Genomic DNA, 16,894 nt, shown 5'->3' with positions numbered 1-16,894 from the left:
CGAACCAAACTCGGTATCATCCGGTTCGATTATCTTCTTTTTTTTGTGTCTTCGTCAAGGGGTACAAATGTAATTAACAACAACGTCAAGCTTTAAAAAAAATGTCCCCGTATCTAGTAGATTCCATTGTTTCAGAAAAGCTTTAACCTAATTTCACTTCGTCTCTCTCTCGCGCTCCCAATTTCTCCGCCGGCGGGAAAACCATGTCGCACTTCGGAAGGTCAGGTCCACCGGATATCAGCGACACCTACTCACTTCTCGTCCTTAACATCACCTTCCGTAATCTCTCAAGTCCCTATTTCTGTTTCTCAACCTCTAATCAATTTTCGTGAACTGGGGGTTTCTAAGAGATTAGGTTTTGTTGTTATGTGTAGGTACGACTGCTGATGATCTCTATCCTCTATTCGCAAAGTATGGAAAGGTCGTTGATGTGTTTATTCCCAGAGATCGAAGGTCCAATTTCTTCTTCTTCTCCGACTGAGGAATTAGGGTTTCTTGATTTCTGTCATTGAGTCTTGTGTCAATTTATAGGACTGGTGATTCGCGTGGTTTTGCGTTTGTTCGGTATAAGTATAAAGACGAAGCTCACAAAGCAGTGGAAAGGCTTGATGGTATAATTATCCAGATCTTCTTATCTCTCTTGTGTTCTTGGTTTTGTTGTGTGCTTTTGGTGCCTGGATTCAACATGAAGCTTCTTTCTCTGTTTCAGGAAGAGTTGTTGATGGCAGAGAAATAACTGTTCAGTTTGCGAAATATGGGCCAAATGCTGAAAAAATGTAAGCTTCTTTCTTTGCCAATGATTGTTCAAGTTTACTCTTGATATTCGGGAGCTCACTATGAATGTTTCCTCTTTAGACCGTTTCCGTTATTTGTGCAATTGGAACTTCTATCACGTAAAAAGCTGCATCTGTAATTGTATTTTGATTCGTTTGTTATTATCATGATTCATGACAGTTCCAAAGGAAGAGTTGTGGAACCACCGCCGAAGTCACGAAGATCTAGAAGCCGTAGTCCTAGGCGGAGTCGTAGTCCTAGGAGGAGCCGTAGCCCGCCTAGACGTCGTAGTCCCAGAAGAAGCCGCAGTCCTCGTAGGAGGTGAGTTTCTTCTTTAATCTGCATTCTTATGATGATTAGGTGAACTAGTGGGAGTTAATAATGGTTATGTTATTAGTCAACTAGCTTTTGTTACTTGATTTATGAAAGAACTCCATCTCTGCCTAAGAACAGTATTTGTCTGAATAATTCTCTCATCCGAGTTACATAACTTGTAGGTCCCGAGATGACTATAGGGAAAAAGACTACCGGAAGCGGAGCAGGAGCAGAAGCTATGACAGGCGTGAAAGGCATGAGGAGAAGGATAGAGATCATCGTCGTCGCACTAGGTCTCGTAGTGCCAGCCCAGATGAAAAACGCAGAGTCAGAGGCCGTTATGATAATGAGAGCCGCAGTCACAGTCGTTCCTTGAGGTTTCTTCCGTTGTGAACCTCTTTTTTTCATGTTGTTGCTCCACAATACTGTGTATCCTGATTTCAACTTTTTGACATGCAGTGCATCTCCTGCTCGCCGCAGCCCTAGAAGTTCCTCCCCACAGAAAACCTCTCCTGCTAGAGAAGTTTCTCCTGATAAGCGTAGCAATGAGAGGTCTCCATCTCCTCGTCGCAGCCTCAGCCCAAGAAGCCCTGCTTTGCAAAAGGCCTCTCCTTCTAAGGAGATGTCTCCTGAAAGGCGTAGCAATGAGAGGTCCCCATCTCCTGGTAGCCCTGCTCCTCTGCGCAAAGTTGATGCTGCTTCTCGAAGTCAATCTCCTTATGCTGCGGTGGGTTACAAAAACACTGTGTTTCAGATGTGTATCACTAATGAAACTTGATGTCTGAATTGTCCTTGTTTACATTTTGTTTGCAGGAATGACTGCAGCCACTTGTGAAAGTGATACGGTGTATGATGAAAAACACGTTTGCTTGTACTGATGATGTTTCATCATTAAGCACTGGAACGTCTACCCTCTGTAGTATTACTTGCTTTCCGTAGGTGCCCTCAAACTACTGAGTACTGACTGTATCTTTGTTTCCTGTTATCGTTCTGGTTTAGTGTTCATGTGCAAGAATTATTACTGTTTGAACAGCCTTTTTAGTCTCTGTTTTATTTGAATCTTCTCTGGTTTGGAATTCATAGCATTCTAACTCCATTCCCCTGGCTTGTCTTGGATTTTTCTAGTCTGGTTCGAGAAAAGAATTGACTGGGAAGATGGCACAACCATGTTGAGATTGTAGCTGTTGATGGCTGTTTATGAAACTGTAGATGATCGATGCTGTTTATGAAACCGTAGATGATCGATGCTGGTCACAGCTATCTGCTTTAACTAGTATCATCCTTGTGTCGCTAATGCTTAGAAGGGCTGGTTCGTTGAGTTTTCAATCTTAAGTTGAGAAATCAAAGTTCAGTTGAGTTTCACTTATCTCTTGTCTATCTTCTGTTTAAGATTCTTATCAAAAGTACCTAATGCAAAGATAAATTACCAAATAACTAACTGACAATTGAAGTCTCTTCCTTTACCAATGTAAAGTTGAGATCACAAAGAAGTAATAACATGTTTTTGTTTAAAGTTAAGCAATGGTGAGATTAAGAAGCTGTGTAAACTCCAATCTACGAGTCTCATGGTAAAAAGTCTTGTACTTATTTGGCCAGTAAGTCAACCAAATAAACCCTTTAATCTCCCACTCCATTGTTCCCCCCAATGCTCCTTTTCCAATCTTCCACACCACACTCTCTCCATACTCGTCCCCTGCAAATATCACACCTCCTCTCCTCGTAAATGACCGATACGCTCTTGCATACCTATCCTTAAACCAAGACCTTGGGCTCATTATTGAAAACCGTGACGGCTTTGTCGAAAAAACCTCTCTTCCTCCAACGCTGCTATCATACAAGATCCAGTTTAGATTAGCTGTGTAGCCGAGCACAGATTGCTCTAATTTCCACGGGGTCATTGTCATGGTTGAGGCTTCTCGTCCAGCAACTCTTAAGCCTAGTGAGTTTGGTGGATCGAACGAGCCTTCAATAGATCTCTCGACTTCAAACTCTCTTCCCGGATTGTTTGATGATTTGCTAACCGAAACGCTAATGAAATCGGTTTGGAGAGTAGGAGTTAGTTGCAGAGAGATCCTTGATGGGAAATGCTTTTCGTGCTCCCCTGCTCCTCTTCTCGACATCAGTTTCTCGTTTACAAGCTTTATTACATCGTATCTGCATCCATTAGTTATCACATGATTGTTGATCGTTTTATTACAAAATGTCTAAAACCTTGGTTCAATTAGAAACTTGGCATAAAAGAAAGAATCATCTCGTTATCTACAATCTTGCAACACAAATGGGTTTGAAGAGTTTATAAGAAAATAGAAGCTTTTACTGTTTAGGCCATTTTAACAAAACAAGAGTGTCTTAGTAACATATGTGTACCTGATGTTGTCTATCTTCACGATCACATCGATCCAATTGTCTCTAACTACAACTTTGTGATTGAACTGCATCACACCTTCAAGCTGATTAAACTTGAGAGAGAACAACAATCTCGAATCAGCCGTTGGGTTGCTCGATCTCTCTACTTCCATGGCTTCAACGGGACAATACAATTGCACTTTCCACAATCCATAAGCCGAAACAGCGTAAGAGAACAAAGGAGTTGTTGTGATCTTGGTTGACTGACTACGACGCTGCTCGATGATCCAATTTGTAAACGCTAGATTCACTGTTCTCATCCACTGCTCTTCCAAATTAGACCCTAGAAGCTTCATCAGAGATATAGTAGCTCGCCGTGTATGACAAGTAATCAAATGGTTCTTGAGGGTATTGAGGCAGTTTTCACGGAGATACAGAGGAGCTTCGTAGACGCAAACAACGAACGAGAGAGTGAGAATCACGGTGTTGACTATGTCTTTAAGACCGCCGATCTTGGATGAATCGGAGTTAGGGATTTTGATCGTTGAATAGTTGGAACTATTAGAGGTATAGGTTAAGATAGTTTCGACGAAATTGAAGAGGAGAGAGATGATTGTTAGTTCATCGAAAGGGTTTGGTGAGTTTGGGTTGATGCTGAGCTCTTGTTTAGTGGTCCAAAGATACAAAGGAGAATGATTATTGGATTGGACGATGATGGAGAAAGTGACAACTTTAGGGCTAGGGCTCTTTTGTGCTGTGAGATTTAGGGTTGAATTTGGAAAATCAGAAGTTGAAGGGCAAATGCAAAAGGGAAGAGAAGTTGTGCGCCATTTGGTGATCTGTGGGATGTTTTGTATCCAAGTGAATACATCAGGGAACTTCTCGGACATCATTTTTTTTGTTATGTGGTTGTGTTTGAGGTTTGATTGCATATATATACACGTATAAATAGATGCACGTTATATTGTATTTGTACGTCAAATGGGGTCAAGAACATTGAATCATGTGCAGGATTTAGCAAAAAGAAAAATGAAGTGATAAGCTTGAAATTAGTTAAAAGTGGAATAATAAACTTGGCCATTTCGTAGGAATACATATTTCATATATCAAGGGTTTGGATATACTCGTATTGAATGATTATCGAAACTTAAATGTTGCATGATTACGATATATTTTTTTGAATATTGGAAATTTGATTAGTGACTCTTTATTAATATGATAGTCGATAGAGATGGTTTACTGTGCTATGATATGCATGACAATTGACTAGAGTTGACTAGTAACAGCAAAATGAAATTCAGATTCTTTGTCATAATCAGAAAGTGTTTATGTTCTTGCTTTTATCCAAATGTATAAAGAAAATTTGTAAGAGAATAATTAGTAGCCATAGATTCTTTTTAACCACTTTCGCAGCGTGAAGTAAACAACAATGGCCTTTGCATTAATTTATTACTTTACGTATTTCTTTGGTTCACCCCCACCTAGTTTTAGACACAATCCTCATTTTTCTTACCTTACTTAATCGAGCCTTAAAAATAAAAATTATATGCTTGTATATACTATAACAAAGCAAACAAAAATAAAGCAATCAGAAATAGTCAAAACTTCCTTCATTGGTATTTTATCAAAATTAGATATTGTACACTAGTTTCTACCAAAAAATTAGATAATATAGAGAGACACCCCACACGCTAAAAACCATGAAGCATCACTTTTTTGAAAAAAGTTTTTTCTAAATTGGTCATAATCCTCTTTTGTTTCTTTTATTCTCTTTTTGTGAAATTGCATCTTCAGCTGTCAAATTTACGTAGTTTCTTGCTCCACACGGCTGGAGTCCTGGAGATGCCGCGTTACTGAATCTGGATGGCATCGCAGCACTATCGGCGGCAAACGTGTGAAAACCACACACACACACCTATAAAACCCATTTTTAGTATCGATCGATTCACATTAGGCCCATTTATAGGGTCAGGCCCATGTAACATTCATTTCTTGAAAGAACAGGCAAGATTCTAAAACGTACCAAATAGACAGACAAAAATACATTTATCTTCGAAGTGATACATCTCCACAAACTCAGGAGTACAAACCTTTACAAGTGAAAAAACGCATCATCATCATCCATTCACGTCGCTTTTTCCCAACCGCTCTTTGCCGCCGAGCGTTTGGATTATAGCTTCTAAGAGTTTGATCTCGTTATCGCGTTTGGATATCTGTTCTTGCATTCCTCGAAGCTCTTCCATATGCAGCTTGAAAACCTCTGAAACCAAGAGTTGTATAAGTCAGTGAGTGAGAGTGAATATGAAACTGGAACGCAGATAAACGTGCGGGAGAGAATGGTGCCACCAGGCATCAACTCAAGAAGTGATTATCAAGTGCATACTTGTGGTGTTTTCAAGCTCTTTTGTGACATCTTGGGCACGTGATTCAGCAGCCTTTTGAGAGGACTCAGCTTGGCGTTTCTCAGACCGAGCATGAGCAGCAGCTGTAATGGCAGCATCTAGTTCTCTTTCTAGTGTTTGTACTCTTTGCTCAAGAACCTAAAACAAACCATTGAACAGAGTTAAGAGACAATCTGAAACTATCCCTTATCTCAAACATGTAACACAGTCCTTTTTTACTTACAACATGAAGAATTTCTACTTAATACACATAATTGCACTTGGGAGTTTTCATAGTGAAACCTCAAGTCCAGTCTTCAAGGATTTGGTGATCATTTGTACCATTAACAGATCACAAAATCGAAGATTCAAAATTTATGATCAACTACAAGTTCCCAAATTCACCGTCAAATGCAATTCCAGAATCACACTATTACACTGAGCTATAGTAGTACTAAAGCAAACTAAAAAGTGCGATCGTGATCAACTAGATCGAATCCACAAATCACAGAAGCAATCATCAAAGTCAAAGAAAAGAAGCTCAAAATTCAGACAATTAAGCTCTATAATTTCAAATTTTATCACAGGAAAAAGGATTAACCTTGATTGTTCGGGCTTGCTCGGAGACGAGAGAAGCTCTAGAGAAAGTGTCTTCTTCAACGAAGACTGCTTTCTTGAGGAGAAGTTTCTGAAGCGAATCGAGATTCGATGCCATCTCCGTTATATTCTCCAATGATCCTTTCCATCTCTCATCGCTCCCGCCGAATTGCTCCTCCATCGGAAAAAGATCAAAGGATCTCTCCCGGCGCCGGCAAATAAAAAAACTACTCGACTCGCAGATCGATCGGAAAAACAACTAAAGATTCTTTGGGCTTTCTTCGGCCCATATAACTATTGTTTTTTTTAACCGCATGGTAATTTGTTATACGTAAATAAAGGCTGATGTCATCATTACGATGTAAGCCAATAAGAAGATGAGGCGTGCCCAGTTTCGAGAAGGTACTAATGACGTGTACCAATAATAAAACTGGAACTGATAGGATCTCACACTGCTCTCTCGTCCACGAATTCTGATATTAAAAACCCAAGCCTGTTAAACCTTTTGATTTAGTTGCCACGTGTTGATATCATGGTCACTTGTCTTTTGATTCTCCCGAAACAAAAACAATAGTTTAATTAAAATTTAAAATGTTTGTCAAAAAAAAAAAAATAGGAAGCCTTCATCGTCTTCTGCCGAACATCTCTAGAAAGTCCTACACAGTTTTTTTTTTCGATCTAGCTTCGATGAATTGATACAATCTCTTCTATCTGCTGAGTTTTTTGTTTTCTGGTAAACAATTTTATCTGTGGAGTTTTCTGGAGTTGCTAGTGGAAGAATCTGTCTCACAGGTGAGCTTATTTCGTTCGGCTTTGATGGAATCTATTTCGATTGAATTTAATTAGAAAATTTGGTTCTTATCCTCAGTGTTTCCATAGCAGCGGTAGCTGAGGATTTCTCAGATTTGATTGTTTTTTTTTTTGTTGCAGTTAGTTTCATTGAATGCCTCATTTCACTGGATTTTAGTTGTTTTTGTAAACTCTCGGTTTAATAATGATAGTTTAACTCGATTTTGCTAGAAATTACGAGCATAAAATGGTTGAATCCTACTATCTGATTTTTCTCCTACTTTGTTTTTGTGCTACTTGCTATGAGATTTGACTTTTTGGCTGTAGAATTTGAGTCTAATTTCTGGAATTCATGAATAGTTGAAAGAATGGGTTAACTCTTAGGGTTTGGATTACATGTATTTCGGGTTTCATGGGATTTGATTCTGGATAAGAAAAGTCAAGTTTTCTTATATGCTGGGTTCGATTTCTCTATTATTGGAAGCTGTTTAATATATTTATATTTCCTATCCAGAACCAGAAATAGTGTTTGTGGGAGTTACATGTTTTGCAATAGAGATGACATATCGGGGTAATGTGCATGATTTTAGTGGTGATTAAAGAGTCTGAAGTTGGGAGGAATGTCGGACTTGTACATTCATGAGGTGAGTGGAGTCACAATCATATATGTGTGTGTATCTTTTTTCTATGAGACTATGGATTTAGATCTTTCGTTGTTGCTCTTGTCGTATGTTCCCGGAAAATGAACTGTTGTGAAATTTCCTTTTTTTATTGGGTTCAAAATCGTTTAAAATATAGGACAGTTCTTGCATCTCATATTTTACTTCTTGTTATCGCTACCACTTGGATGTGTTCTGTGCAGGATTGGGGATACTTTGTTAGTCTACTCGGTTTGATGTTTCCCTAGTCATTTTTTTCTTTGACTTGGTAATGTGGATTTCTAATTGGTGGCTGAAGTTTTCTTTCCTTTCTTTTCCTTTCAGCTAGGCGATTATCTTTCGGATGAATTTCATGGGAACGATGATGGTATAGTGCCAGACTCAGCGTATGAGGATGGAGGTCAGTTTCCAATTCTAGTTAGTAACAGGAAGAAACGAAGAAATGATGATATGGGTAGTGGAACAAACCATCTAAAGAGTAATACTTTTATCAAGAGAGAGGCAAACATGTTAGGAAAAAATCCATGGCCTGAGAAAGATAGTGGTGGCTCTTCGGTTTCTCGTGATACGGGAACAGGAAAAGATGTTCAGGATATGACATTGGAGGATACAAATACTTCAGATCATGGTTTCAATGGTGGCCACGTAGATGTGGTTGAAAATTTCTCCACTGGGGATCCCATGTTGTGTGACACTTCCGCTGCAACGAATGATGGCGTATATAATTATTCCCTCAACAGCATTCCGGATGCTGAAAATGATCTTAGCTTTTTCGACAATGGAGATAAAGAAAAAAATGATCTCTTCTATGGCTGGGGTGACATAGGAAATTTTGAGGATGTGGACAACATGCTTAGGTAACATTTTAGATATTCTCTTTTCTATATATTCTTATCACATTGGGGATCATTGCTTATGGGAGAAACATGGTAACATTTGTCTGAGCCTACACTCGTTTATTGGACGCACAGGAGTTGTGATTCAACATTCGGCTTGGATAGTCTTAATAATGAAGGTGACTTAGGGTGGTTCTCTTCTGCCCAGCCAAATGAGGAGACAGCAGGCGCGATGACAGATGATCTCAAACCAGACAAAATGTTGGAAAATCAAAGAACCGCTATGTTGCAGGTTGAAGACTTTTTGAACAACAGTGAGCCCAACCATGCTGTTGAAGATGAGTATGGATATACTATTGAGGACGATTCAGCTCAAGGAAAATCATCACAAAATGTATTCGATACAAGTTTGCAAAAGAAGGATATATTGATGCTGGATGTAGAGGTTAGTCAATTTCTTATTTCAGAATTGTTTGCGCCTTCCAAGGCACATGCAACCATTAACTACATGGGATGTTACCTTCTATGATGACTTATTTAGTTGCACGTTTTCCTCAGTTAAATCCTCTAACTATGATATGACGCTTTTTACAATGGTGGTTTATGGTTTCGTTAAGGGCAAGTGGATATTCTATTAGATAAGTATTTGTACTGTTGAAATCTTGACACTATTCCAGCAATTTCATATCAGTACAAATTTTTGTTATACAGGCAAATCTTGAGAAGAAGCAGACTGATCATCTTCATCATCTGGATGGGAAAAGTGATGGGTTCTCGGAGAACAGTTTTACTTTACAGCACAGTGGTATTTCAAGGGAAATAATGGATACCAACCAGTATTACCCTCCCTCCGCATTCCAACAGCGAGATGTGCCATACTCGCATTTCAATTGTGAGCAGCCTTCCGTTCAAGTATCAGCATGTGAAAGTAAATCTGGTATTAAATCTGAGAACAAACCCAGTCCTTCCTCTGCTTCAAATGAGTCATACACATCAAATCATGCACAATCAATCGAGAGCTTACAAGGTCCAACTGTTGATGATCGGTTTAGGAAGGTCTTTGAAACGAGAGCCAACTTGCTGCCTGGGCAAGATATGCCTCCTTCTTTTGCTGCAAATACCAAGAAGAGTAGTAAGACAGACTCCATGGTGTTTCCTGATGCTGCTCCTATCCAGAAGATTGGGCTTGAGAATGACCACAGAAAAGCTGCAACTGAATTGGAAACATCAAATATGCAGGGAAGTTCTTGTGTTAGCTCTGTTGTGGATGACATTTCACTGGAAGCAACAAGTTTTCGCCAGCTTCAACAAGTTATAGAACAGGTACAACTTGTCAATAGATAATTGTTGATATAAGGAAAAGGCTTCCTGGGAATCGGTAAAAGTTTGCTGTTCCTTTGTGATTGATATCAAAGTGTATATATGTTAATAAATTTACATATACATTTGCTTACTTGGTTGATAATACACTTGCTTGCTCCAGTTGGATGTTAGGACAAAGCTTTGCATAAGAGACAGCTTATACCGATTAGCAAAAAGTGCGGAACAGAGACATCATGGTGGAAACAGACCGGAGAAAGGCGCAGGCTCGCATCTCGTGACTGGTGAAGCAGACAAGTAAGCACCACATCCTACATAATTATTCAATATGTTCACCCTTTATCACCTGTTGCTAAGTAAAGTTCTTGATGCCAACTTATAACTTTATATAGGATTAGACTCGAGTCTTGACAGATTTAGTAACTCTCTTCTTTAGAAACTTCCACTTGGGCTCTTGTACTCGTCCTTCATTTCTCTTAGATTCTAATCTTTGATATCTGTATGTGGTCTCATCCAGGTATGCTGGATTCATGGATATCGAAACTGATACAAACCCGATAGATCGATCGATAGCTCATTTGCTGTTTCACAGGCCCTCAGACTCATCTCTTTCATCCGATAACAATGTTCTGTCTTATAAATCTCATCCAATGGTAAGTTAAACCTTCGATTCTTACACCGCCATTTAATGTGCAAAACACAGTGCCTCATTTTACCCATCACTATCTACACAGATTCCTCAGCCCAATAGTAGTCCGAGCCTGAGGATAGAGAAACAAGAGGAAACTACAGAACTTAGACCCGAAGCAGAAGTTGTAACAAGTGACAACAATTAATGATGTCAAATAAAACTGGCTCTTTCATTGCTGAAGCATTCGAGATATTGTTGTTAACACTAATCTCGATTTTGGCTAAGCGAAATTGCTCAGGTTAGTTACTAAAATCCTGACTGCTTCTTCATTAGAATCATGGATTTTGTAACACAGTTGTATTTATGTGTTGAGATAACTTTCTGGTCTAGATTTCGGTTCGAACCTGATTGTACACCTGGTTGCTCGAACCTGATTGTACACCTGGTTGCTCGAACCAGGTCTTTAAGATATGTTCTTTACCTTTGTAATCTGTTCAAGTTGTTAAGTAGAGGAAGAAGTAGAGACATAGCAATTCTGTAGATAAAGATGTTAGTTCGTTTTGTAATGCGATAAAATATTCTGCTGTGTATTTACTCTCTTTTTTTCAAAATAGCGAATTTTAGGGTTTTATTTTCCAATAAATATTTGATGATCTCATAAATATATATATTTCAATAATGATGAAATTAGACATTCCGAAGCAAATTATAAGATTAACCTTTGTGTCACAAGCTACGTTACAGAAATTGGATTTGGATGGTACAAATGTAGTAAAAGGTAAAAGAAACACTAATCGAAAGTTTGCCTAAGCTGCATCTCGGTTTCACTTTTCCAAGAAGCGTGAGAAGATTGTCCTCTCATTCTTTTGCTCTTCTCTTTATCTTTGATCGTAGAGCCTTTCTTCTTCGCGTCTACGTCCGGTAATGGCCGGTCACCACAAATCGGGCATACCATTCCTCTTGCGCTTGTATATGTTTTCGGTACACCGCATTGCACACACATCCTAAACTCATCATAGAAATCCTAATCAAGCTCACATTGTGCAAATTTATACTAAAGAATGAAGAAGAGGGCAAGGGTTATTCATACCTCAAGAGATCTGCAGATTCTTCTGCATTAGGATTGGTTGCAGTAGATATCCGCTTTTCACCACTCTCTGAAGATGGGGGTGCATCAATATCGTTTCTTACTCTCTCATGGATTCCTACTAGTTGAGGTTTTGCTTCCATGACAACACCTACAAGCCAATAAACGGAAACCATCAGGCTGGATCGAGAGATAACAACAGTTCCATAAACAGAACTGTGAAACTGGATAGATAGAGATTACAACACAAAGTGCCTGGTTTCATATTTCACAATGTTTATGCTTTAAGTATCAAAACAAGCTTCTAAAGCTAAATCCACATTCACATATATTTTCGAGATACAAATCCGTAATCTTGTGAACTTTAAACCTACTGATGTAAATTCTTCAACATCATCTAAAGATGTACCATTCCCTATAACCAAAATGCTAAGACGATGCAAAAGAGTTGTGGCTACCTTTTGGTTTAACTTTCTTCTTTTTGCGACTAATACGATTTGCATGTTCTGCATCTCTAGCTGAAGCTTCATTATCTGCTTCTGTGCGGTTGTTTAGAAACTCCGGTGGCCCTGAAATCTGCAAAATTCAATAGAAGCAAAGAATCATTCACTATAAGCTTTTCGAGTAAGAAGTAACCAAGCCAACGAACACTGAAAAGTTTTCACTATCAGAAGATCTCTTTATTATTCAAACCCCAAACCTAACCTAGTCTCAGGATTCCTAACCCTAAATTCCGATCACATCAAATCTACAGATCCAAGTAACTTATTTTCATCTATAATAAAGAAACCATTCAATCTCACAGCGAATCTCCTCAAGGAAAACGACAATTCGATGAATTGAGGTGTATAAAATCAAAATCAAAGAGAAGGAAGACCTGAGAGAAAACGTCGTCAGCTGAAGGAAGGCCGGCGTTTTTAGCGGAGGAGGCAGATGCAGAGAAATCAAACACAGAAGACGATTCATATCTCCGAACATCATTATCCCCATCTTCGTCGGAGTTGTCGTAATCCCCAAAAGCTCTCTCCTCTGCTTCTTCTTCTTCAGCAGAAGAATAGCCTTGAAGCAGCGTCAAGCTCATGTTTGTTCGTTGCTCCAAAGATCTATCGGAGCCGCAAACAAAAATAAGAAGAACTTTTCTTTATTTATGCTTTAGCCCCTTATATTCCTTGTTAATCTTATTTCAATCCTCGGTTCAAAACCCGGCTAAAAACAGAACCGGATTATCCGGTTTAGTTGGTAATATATTTATAAACCGATTTGGTCTGTTTGTGCGGCAAAAACCTTGAAATGATAAGAATCTTCCCAAGTCTACGGTTAACCTCTTTGCTCTCTGCCGCTAAACCTCTTTGCTCATCTTCTCCGGCGAAAAAACCACCGCAATACACGTCGCTTACAGAGTCAAAATCCTCTCGGCCGACTAAGTCTCTCAGCATAACTCCCAAGACACCGCTATACCTTAGGACGCCGTCGCACGCAACTTCTCTATCGGAGGTTTGGAAATGGCACGACTGGGCGAAAGATCTGGCGTCCTCCGTAGAGGAATCTTCGAAGAATTCCGAAGATACTCTTGACTCTGTCATTCTCCACCGTGAGCTAAAATGGCTGATCGAAGACTCAATCGTAGACGATCCTTTAGTGATTCTTCATAGAAGCGAAATCGCGGACAACGGCGAGAAGAATGTGAAATTGAGAGCGTCGTTGGAGGAGCTTTACGATTTATGGAGGCAGAGGATCGAGAAGCGTCGGCCGTTTCAGTACGTCGTCGGATGCGAGCATTGGAGAGATCTAGTGTTGTGCGTTGAGGAAGGGGTTCTAATTCCGAGACCGGAGACGGAACTGATCGTCGATATGGTGGAGGAGCTTGTAACGAGAGATGAATGGTTTAAGAAAGATATTTGGGCTGATCTTGGGACAGGAAGTGGTGCTATTGCGATCGGCATTGCTAAAGTCTTGGGAAGCCGTGGGAGAGTTATAGCTACAGATCTCAGTCCGGTGGCGATCGCCGTCGCCGGCCACAATGTGCAGAGATACAGCCTTGAGGTTAGTTGATTTTTTTGCTAAAGCTAATCATGACAAATTATACCAATTGTATTCATGGAATTGGGAATTTTCAACATCAAAGTTGTAATGGATTAGAGGATTTGGTAGATAAAAGCAGTATATTGTGGATTGAAGAATTTTCAGTTTGATTTCTTCTCATGGTGGTTGTGAATTTTGATATATGTATGAGATTCTTCAGCTTTGGTTACTTCTTGCCATTGTGATGAAATTGGACTTATCCAGGGGATGATTGAAGTGAGAGAAGGATCTTGGTTTGAGCCTTTGAAAGATCTTGAAGGAAAACTTGTGGGGCTTGTGAGTAATCCACCATACATACCAAGTGATGACATTCCAGGCCTACAAGCTGAAGTTGGTAGACACGAACCGAAACTTGCATTGGATGGTGGTATTGATGGAACTGATAGTCTTTTTCATCTCTGTCATGGGGCTTCTCGGATGCTTCAACCTGGTGGCTTTTTCGTTTTCGAGGTACCTACCTTATTTTCACTCTGTTTCTCCAAAATATTTAGTAGAAAGATACAATCGTTTGGGTTTACTATGTTTTTCTCTTTGTCTCTGATACTAAAACCGGAAATGTTAGTATTGAAAAGAGATTTAAGATAATCGTTCTTGTGTATGAGTCCGAAGAAACAATTGTTGCTTATTGTTGCTTTCACTTTATCAGTAAGAATTTGGCGTTCTAAGAAGATTATGATTGCCACTCAAAGATCAAAGTCTTGATTGGTCAATTTTCATTATATGTTTATTTGGTTGGAAGATGTTTGCGTATATACTAATAATCACATCAACCATGAAAGATTAATCCTATTTGTTTATGATGATGCAGACTAATGGAGAGAAGCAAAGCAAGATGATCGTAGATTACATGATGACCAGTGATCTCAAAGACTGTTTCTCTGATTTGAAGATAGTTTCTGATTTTGCTGGAATCAATCGGTTCGTGACTGGCTTTCGTCTCTGAGCTTTTTTACACAACTCGCTGTAGTGTACTTCCCAATACTTTTTCTTTTTTTTGTTCCTTTCCTTGCTCCCTATACTTGCAGTACTAATAATTTAATTGAACTATATGTGTTCTAACTTCTAATTGAACTAAATACTGTATGCCTTTTGTGAAGTTATTATTCTCAAAATCATGACCTTATGATAACGGAATCGTCATGGAAGAATTTGGAAGTAGTTAGTTAGAAACTAGTCAATTGTGAAAGAAAATACACATTTTGAAACGATACATTAGAGATTTTGATTAAGAACGGGTAATGAAGGACTTGTGAGTTGTGATGTGTCAAAAATTGGTTTGTGCCGCAGGTGTTGAACGATCTACTCTACACAGGTGTGGGCTTACAGGGCTAGGGCTCAGAAACCCTTTCTTTCATTCATCAAGAGGGCTAGACGCGCCTTTCGAACCAGTCTTTATACCTGTGAAATAGGTAGAAGCTAGCCGACAAAAAGGTAGAAGCTAATGTGAATTTCAATGGACTTAAAAAGCCCATATGTTATCTAAAGTATGGGCTTTTTCTCTTAAAAGGACCATACTCAAAAGCCCATATTTGTATTTCATACTAACTCTCAAAAGTATAAAATATAAATATGGGCTTAAAAATTGACGTTAGCTTCTTAAGTGTGGCCCATTTAGAGTATATAAACACCAATAAATCCATCGCTCAGTTTTCCGATTCTAGGGTTTTTCTTTGGCAAACTCGATTTCGCCTAGCTTCTTCTGAGCATCCGCCGCTTCCGTCTACAGGTTCGTTCCATTGTTCCGTCGCTCTGTTAATATCGTCGTGCTTCAGCCGCTTCTTCTTCTCTTTTAGGATTCTCATCCTAAACATGTTCGTAGAATCATTGCGTGGTGTTTCTGGAGTTTGAATTTCTTAGATCTCTCCTTGTGGTTTTGTATATAGTTGTCCGTTCTACATTTTTTAATTAACACGTTGCTCGATTATCGATCGTACTAGCATAAGATTAGGTTGAGTTAGAGAATCCACAAATCGAGAAAGATCTGTCGAACTACTCTGTGTTGTGAGTTATAGAGCCTTTTTTGTGTAATTTCAGATTGTTTTGTGTTGAACATAAGCATTGGTTTTAGTGATTTGATCTGTGGAACAGTAACAATCATGTATTCTACAACTTTTTTCTTAGATAAAAGATTTAGCCTTCTTAATACAATCACATATTTCAATTTGAGCTCTGGTTGGTATGAAGATCTTGACATTCTACATTTGTGAAAATGCAGAATGGATTCTCAAATCAAACACGCCGTGGTCGTGAAGGTCATGGGTAGGACTGGTTCTCGTGGTCAGGTCACTCAGGTTAGAGTCAAATTCACTGATTCAGACCGTTTCATCATGAGGAACGTGAAAGGACCCGTCAGAGAAGGAGATGTCCTCACTCTCCTCGAGTCCGAGAGAGAAGCTAGAAGACTCCGTTGATTCCACCATATCCCAATTCTCTTTCAAAAGTCTTACCAAGATTTACATTTTGATGGTCTCTTGTTTCTTGGCATTGTAGTCAAGTTCTCTTTTCTTTTTCTACTGCTTTGTTTTAATTACTTGAGGTTTTGTTAAGACAATGGTTGAAATCTAGGAATGAATCTTTTATGACGCAATGAAAATGTGCCATCAGTAATTTCAATCACTTAAATAGGGTTGTAATTAGGAGTAGGTATATATTATTCATCATTTGTGACGTGTATAACCTGTTGAACAATTTTGCCCAAGGAGAAGTCAGGTTTAGCTATATGACCTCGAATAAATCAAGCTTTTCGAGATAAGATCGTTATAGTTAAATTTTTGTTTTTTTAGCTTAACCCGTTTCGGATTTGATTTTTTTTGCTGGACAATTTTGTACCGTTGGACGAGTGCTCATCTTTCTACAAAGAAAAACGTAAAAACGATTGGTTACAAAACGATTACAAACTTCATTGCTCTTTCTTATCCTTTCACAAGTAATTGTGTTTGTTTGTAATTTACTCCTTACTTTTGTTTGTCATTATTCATTACCAATTTTTATACCATTTATGTGTTTGACTTATGTTCTTTTACCATTTATGTCTTAAATGTCTAATTTTTCAATTATCATCATTTTTCTAAGTTCTA

The 16,894-nt window shown here is 38.8% G+C and overlaps 7 protein-coding genes and 1 long non-coding RNA gene across 13 annotated transcripts; 4 read left to right on the top strand and 4 right to left on the bottom strand.

The window, feature by feature from the left end:
- The first annotated feature begins 115 nt into the window (after nucleotides 1-115).
- On the top strand, nucleotides 116-2,555 carry SC35 (serine/arginine-rich splicing factor-like protein, putative). 2 transcript variants are annotated; one of them, NM_180930.3, is made up of 9 exons: nucleotides 116-279; nucleotides 375-453; nucleotides 532-611; nucleotides 710-776; nucleotides 955-1,095; nucleotides 1,272-1,466; nucleotides 1,549-1,816; nucleotides 1,903-2,024; nucleotides 2,215-2,555. In NM_180930.3, the coding sequence occupies exons 1-8, from the start codon at nucleotides 204-206 to the stop codon at nucleotides 1,906-1,908; spliced, it is 912 nt and encodes a 303-aa protein (NP_851261.1). In that variant the 5' UTR covers nucleotides 116-203; the 3' UTR covers nucleotides 1,909-2,024; nucleotides 2,215-2,555. The 2 variants fall into 2 exon arrangements, with proteins under 2 accessions (NP_851261.1, NP_201225.1); NM_125816.4 differs by having other exon boundaries at nucleotides 1,903-2,517.
- Nucleotides 2,492-4,332, bottom strand: AT5G64190 (neuronal PAS domain protein; the record flags this gene model as incomplete). 2 transcript variants are annotated; one of them, NM_125815.2, is made up of 2 exons in its annotated part: nucleotides 2,492-3,243; nucleotides 3,457-4,325. In NM_125815.2, 2 exons carry the CDS (start codon nucleotides 4,323-4,325, stop codon nucleotides 2,604-2,606), a joined length of 1,509 nt encoding a protein of 502 aa, NP_201224.1. The 2 variants fall into 2 exon arrangements, with proteins under 2 accessions (NP_201224.1, NP_001330817.1); NM_001345621.1 differs by having other exon boundaries at nucleotides 2,604-3,243; nucleotides 3,457-4,332.
- A 722-nt stretch (nucleotides 4,333-5,054) lies between these two features.
- Nucleotides 5,055-6,685, bottom strand: AT5G64180 (tropomyosin). Of its 2 annotated transcripts, NM_001345620.1 has the most exons (4): nucleotides 6,418-6,677; nucleotides 5,819-5,975; nucleotides 5,526-5,695; nucleotides 5,055-5,350 (listed from the first exon to the last, which is right to left on the bottom strand). In NM_001345620.1, the coding sequence occupies exons 1-3, from the start codon at nucleotides 6,592-6,594 to the stop codon at nucleotides 5,553-5,555; spliced, it is 477 nt and encodes a 158-aa protein (NP_001332145.1). In that variant the 5' UTR covers nucleotides 6,595-6,677; the 3' UTR covers nucleotides 5,055-5,350; nucleotides 5,526-5,552. The 2 variants fall into 2 exon arrangements, with proteins under 2 accessions (NP_001332145.1, NP_201223.1); NM_125814.3 differs by having other exon boundaries at nucleotides 5,080-5,695; nucleotides 6,418-6,685.
- Nucleotides 6,686-6,933: 248 nt separating this feature from the next.
- AT5G64170 (dentin sialophosphoprotein-like protein) lies at nucleotides 6,934-11,291 on the top strand. 3 transcript variants are annotated; one of them, NM_001345619.1, is made up of 9 exons: nucleotides 6,934-7,205; nucleotides 7,717-7,846; nucleotides 8,186-8,718; nucleotides 8,833-9,142; nucleotides 9,409-10,020; nucleotides 10,181-10,314; nucleotides 10,535-10,670; nucleotides 10,752-10,946; nucleotides 11,039-11,291. In NM_001345619.1, exons 2-8 carry the CDS (start codon nucleotides 7,823-7,825, stop codon nucleotides 10,851-10,853), a joined length of 1,851 nt encoding a protein of 616 aa, NP_001330478.1. In that variant the 5' UTR covers nucleotides 6,934-7,205; nucleotides 7,717-7,822; the 3' UTR covers nucleotides 10,854-10,946; nucleotides 11,039-11,291. The 3 variants fall into 3 exon arrangements, with proteins under 3 accessions (NP_001330478.1, NP_001078793.1, NP_201222.1); NM_001085324.2 differs by having other exon boundaries at nucleotides 10,752-11,291; NM_125813.5 differs by lacking the exon at nucleotides 7,717-7,846 and having other exon boundaries at nucleotides 10,752-11,291.
- On the bottom strand, nucleotides 11,047-12,827 carry AT5G64160 (plant/protein). Its single transcript, NM_125812.3, has 4 exons — nucleotides 12,613-12,827; nucleotides 12,194-12,311; nucleotides 11,739-11,886; nucleotides 11,047-11,652 (listed from the first exon to the last, which is right to left on the bottom strand). Exons 1-4 carry the CDS (start codon nucleotides 12,814-12,816, stop codon nucleotides 11,439-11,441), a joined length of 684 nt encoding a protein of 227 aa, NP_568986.1. The 5' UTR covers nucleotides 12,817-12,827; the 3' UTR covers nucleotides 11,047-11,438.
- Nucleotides 12,539-15,002, top strand: AT5G64150 (RNA methyltransferase family protein). The gene is made up of 3 exons (NM_125811.4): nucleotides 12,539-13,778; nucleotides 14,022-14,267; nucleotides 14,626-15,002. Exons 1-3 carry the CDS (start codon nucleotides 13,026-13,028, stop codon nucleotides 14,758-14,760), a joined length of 1,134 nt encoding a protein of 377 aa, NP_201220.1. The 5' UTR covers nucleotides 12,539-13,025; the 3' UTR covers nucleotides 14,761-15,002.
- Nucleotides 13,058-13,322, bottom strand: AT5G09185. The gene has a single exon (NR_143187.1). It is a non-coding gene; the product is annotated as an other RNA (long non-coding RNA).
- On the top strand, nucleotides 14,980-16,433 carry RPS28 (ribosomal protein S28). The gene is made up of 2 exons (NM_125810.3): nucleotides 14,980-15,543; nucleotides 16,033-16,433. The coding sequence occupies exon 2, from the start codon at nucleotides 16,034-16,036 to the stop codon at nucleotides 16,226-16,228; it is 195 nt and encodes a 64-aa protein (NP_201219.1). The 5' UTR covers nucleotides 14,980-15,543; nucleotide 16,033; the 3' UTR covers nucleotides 16,229-16,433.
- The last annotated feature ends 461 nt before the right edge of the window (nucleotides 16,434-16,894 follow it).

This window comes from Arabidopsis thaliana, chromosome 5 (assembly GCF_000001735.4).
Source record: "Arabidopsis thaliana chromosome 5, partial sequence".
NCBI classification, from domain to species: Eukaryota; Viridiplantae; Streptophyta; class Magnoliopsida; order Brassicales; family Brassicaceae; genus Arabidopsis; species Arabidopsis thaliana.
The sequence above is the reverse complement of the archived record's forward strand: the minus strand, read 5'-3'. Positions and strand labels throughout refer to the sequence as shown.

Bases quoted from the DNA above. Each gene is read 5' to 3' on its own strand.
- SC35 (NM_180930.3), top strand. From the start codon at position 204: ATGTCGCACTTCGGAAGGTCAGGTCCACCGGATATCAGCGACACCTAC. The intron at 280-374 runs GTAATCTCTCAA...TGTTATGTGTAG, and splicing joins CGTCCTTAACATCACCTTCC to GTACGACTGCTGATGATCTC. The intron at 1,467-1,548 runs GTTTCTTCCGTT...TTTGACATGCAG, and splicing joins AGTCACAGTCGTTCCTTGAG to TGCATCTCCTGCTCGCCGCA.
- AT5G64180 (NM_125814.3), bottom strand. From the start codon at position 6,594: ATGGAGGAGCAATTCGGCGGGAGCGATGAGAGATGGAAAGGATCATTG. The intron at 5,976-6,417 runs GTTAATCCTTTT...GGTTTGTTTTAG, and splicing joins AGCAAGCCCGAACAATCAAG to GTTCTTGAGCAAAGAGTACA. The intron at 5,696-5,818 runs GTATGCACTTGA...TCTTGGTTTCAG, and splicing joins AGAGCTTGAAAACACCACAA to AGGTTTTCAAGCTGCATATG.
- AT5G64170 (NM_001345619.1), top strand. From the start codon at position 7,823: ATGTCGGACTTGTACATTCATGAG. The intron at 7,847-8,185 runs GTGAGTGGAGTC...TTTTCCTTTCAG, and splicing joins CGGACTTGTACATTCATGAG to CTAGGCGATTATCTTTCGGA. The intron at 8,719-8,832 runs GTAACATTTTAG...TTGGACGCACAG, and splicing joins GATGTGGACAACATGCTTAG to GAGTTGTGATTCAACATTCG.
- AT5G64160 (NM_125812.3), bottom strand. From the start codon at position 12,816: ATGAGCTTGACGCTGCTTCAAGGCTATTCTTCTGCTGAAGAAGAAGAA. The intron at 12,312-12,612 runs GTCTTCCTTCTC...TGAATTTTGCAG, and splicing joins CTGACGACGTTTTCTCTCAG to ATTTCAGGGCCACCGGAGTT. The intron at 11,653-11,738 runs GTATGAATAACC...TGATGAGTTTAG, and splicing joins GAATCTGCAGATCTCTTGAG to GATGTGTGTGCAATGCGGTG.
- AT5G64150 (NM_125811.4), top strand. From the start codon at position 13,026: ATGATAAGAATCTTCCCAAGTCTACGGTTAACCTCTTTGCTCTCTGCC. The intron at 13,779-14,021 runs GTTAGTTGATTT...GGACTTATCCAG, and splicing joins TGCAGAGATACAGCCTTGAG to GGGATGATTGAAGTGAGAGA. The intron at 14,268-14,625 runs GTACCTACCTTA...ATGATGATGCAG, and splicing joins GTGGCTTTTTCGTTTTCGAG to ACTAATGGAGAGAAGCAAAG.
- RPS28 (NM_125810.3), top strand. From the start codon at position 16,034: ATGGATTCTCAAATCAAACACGCCGTGGTCGTGAAGGTCATGGGTAGG.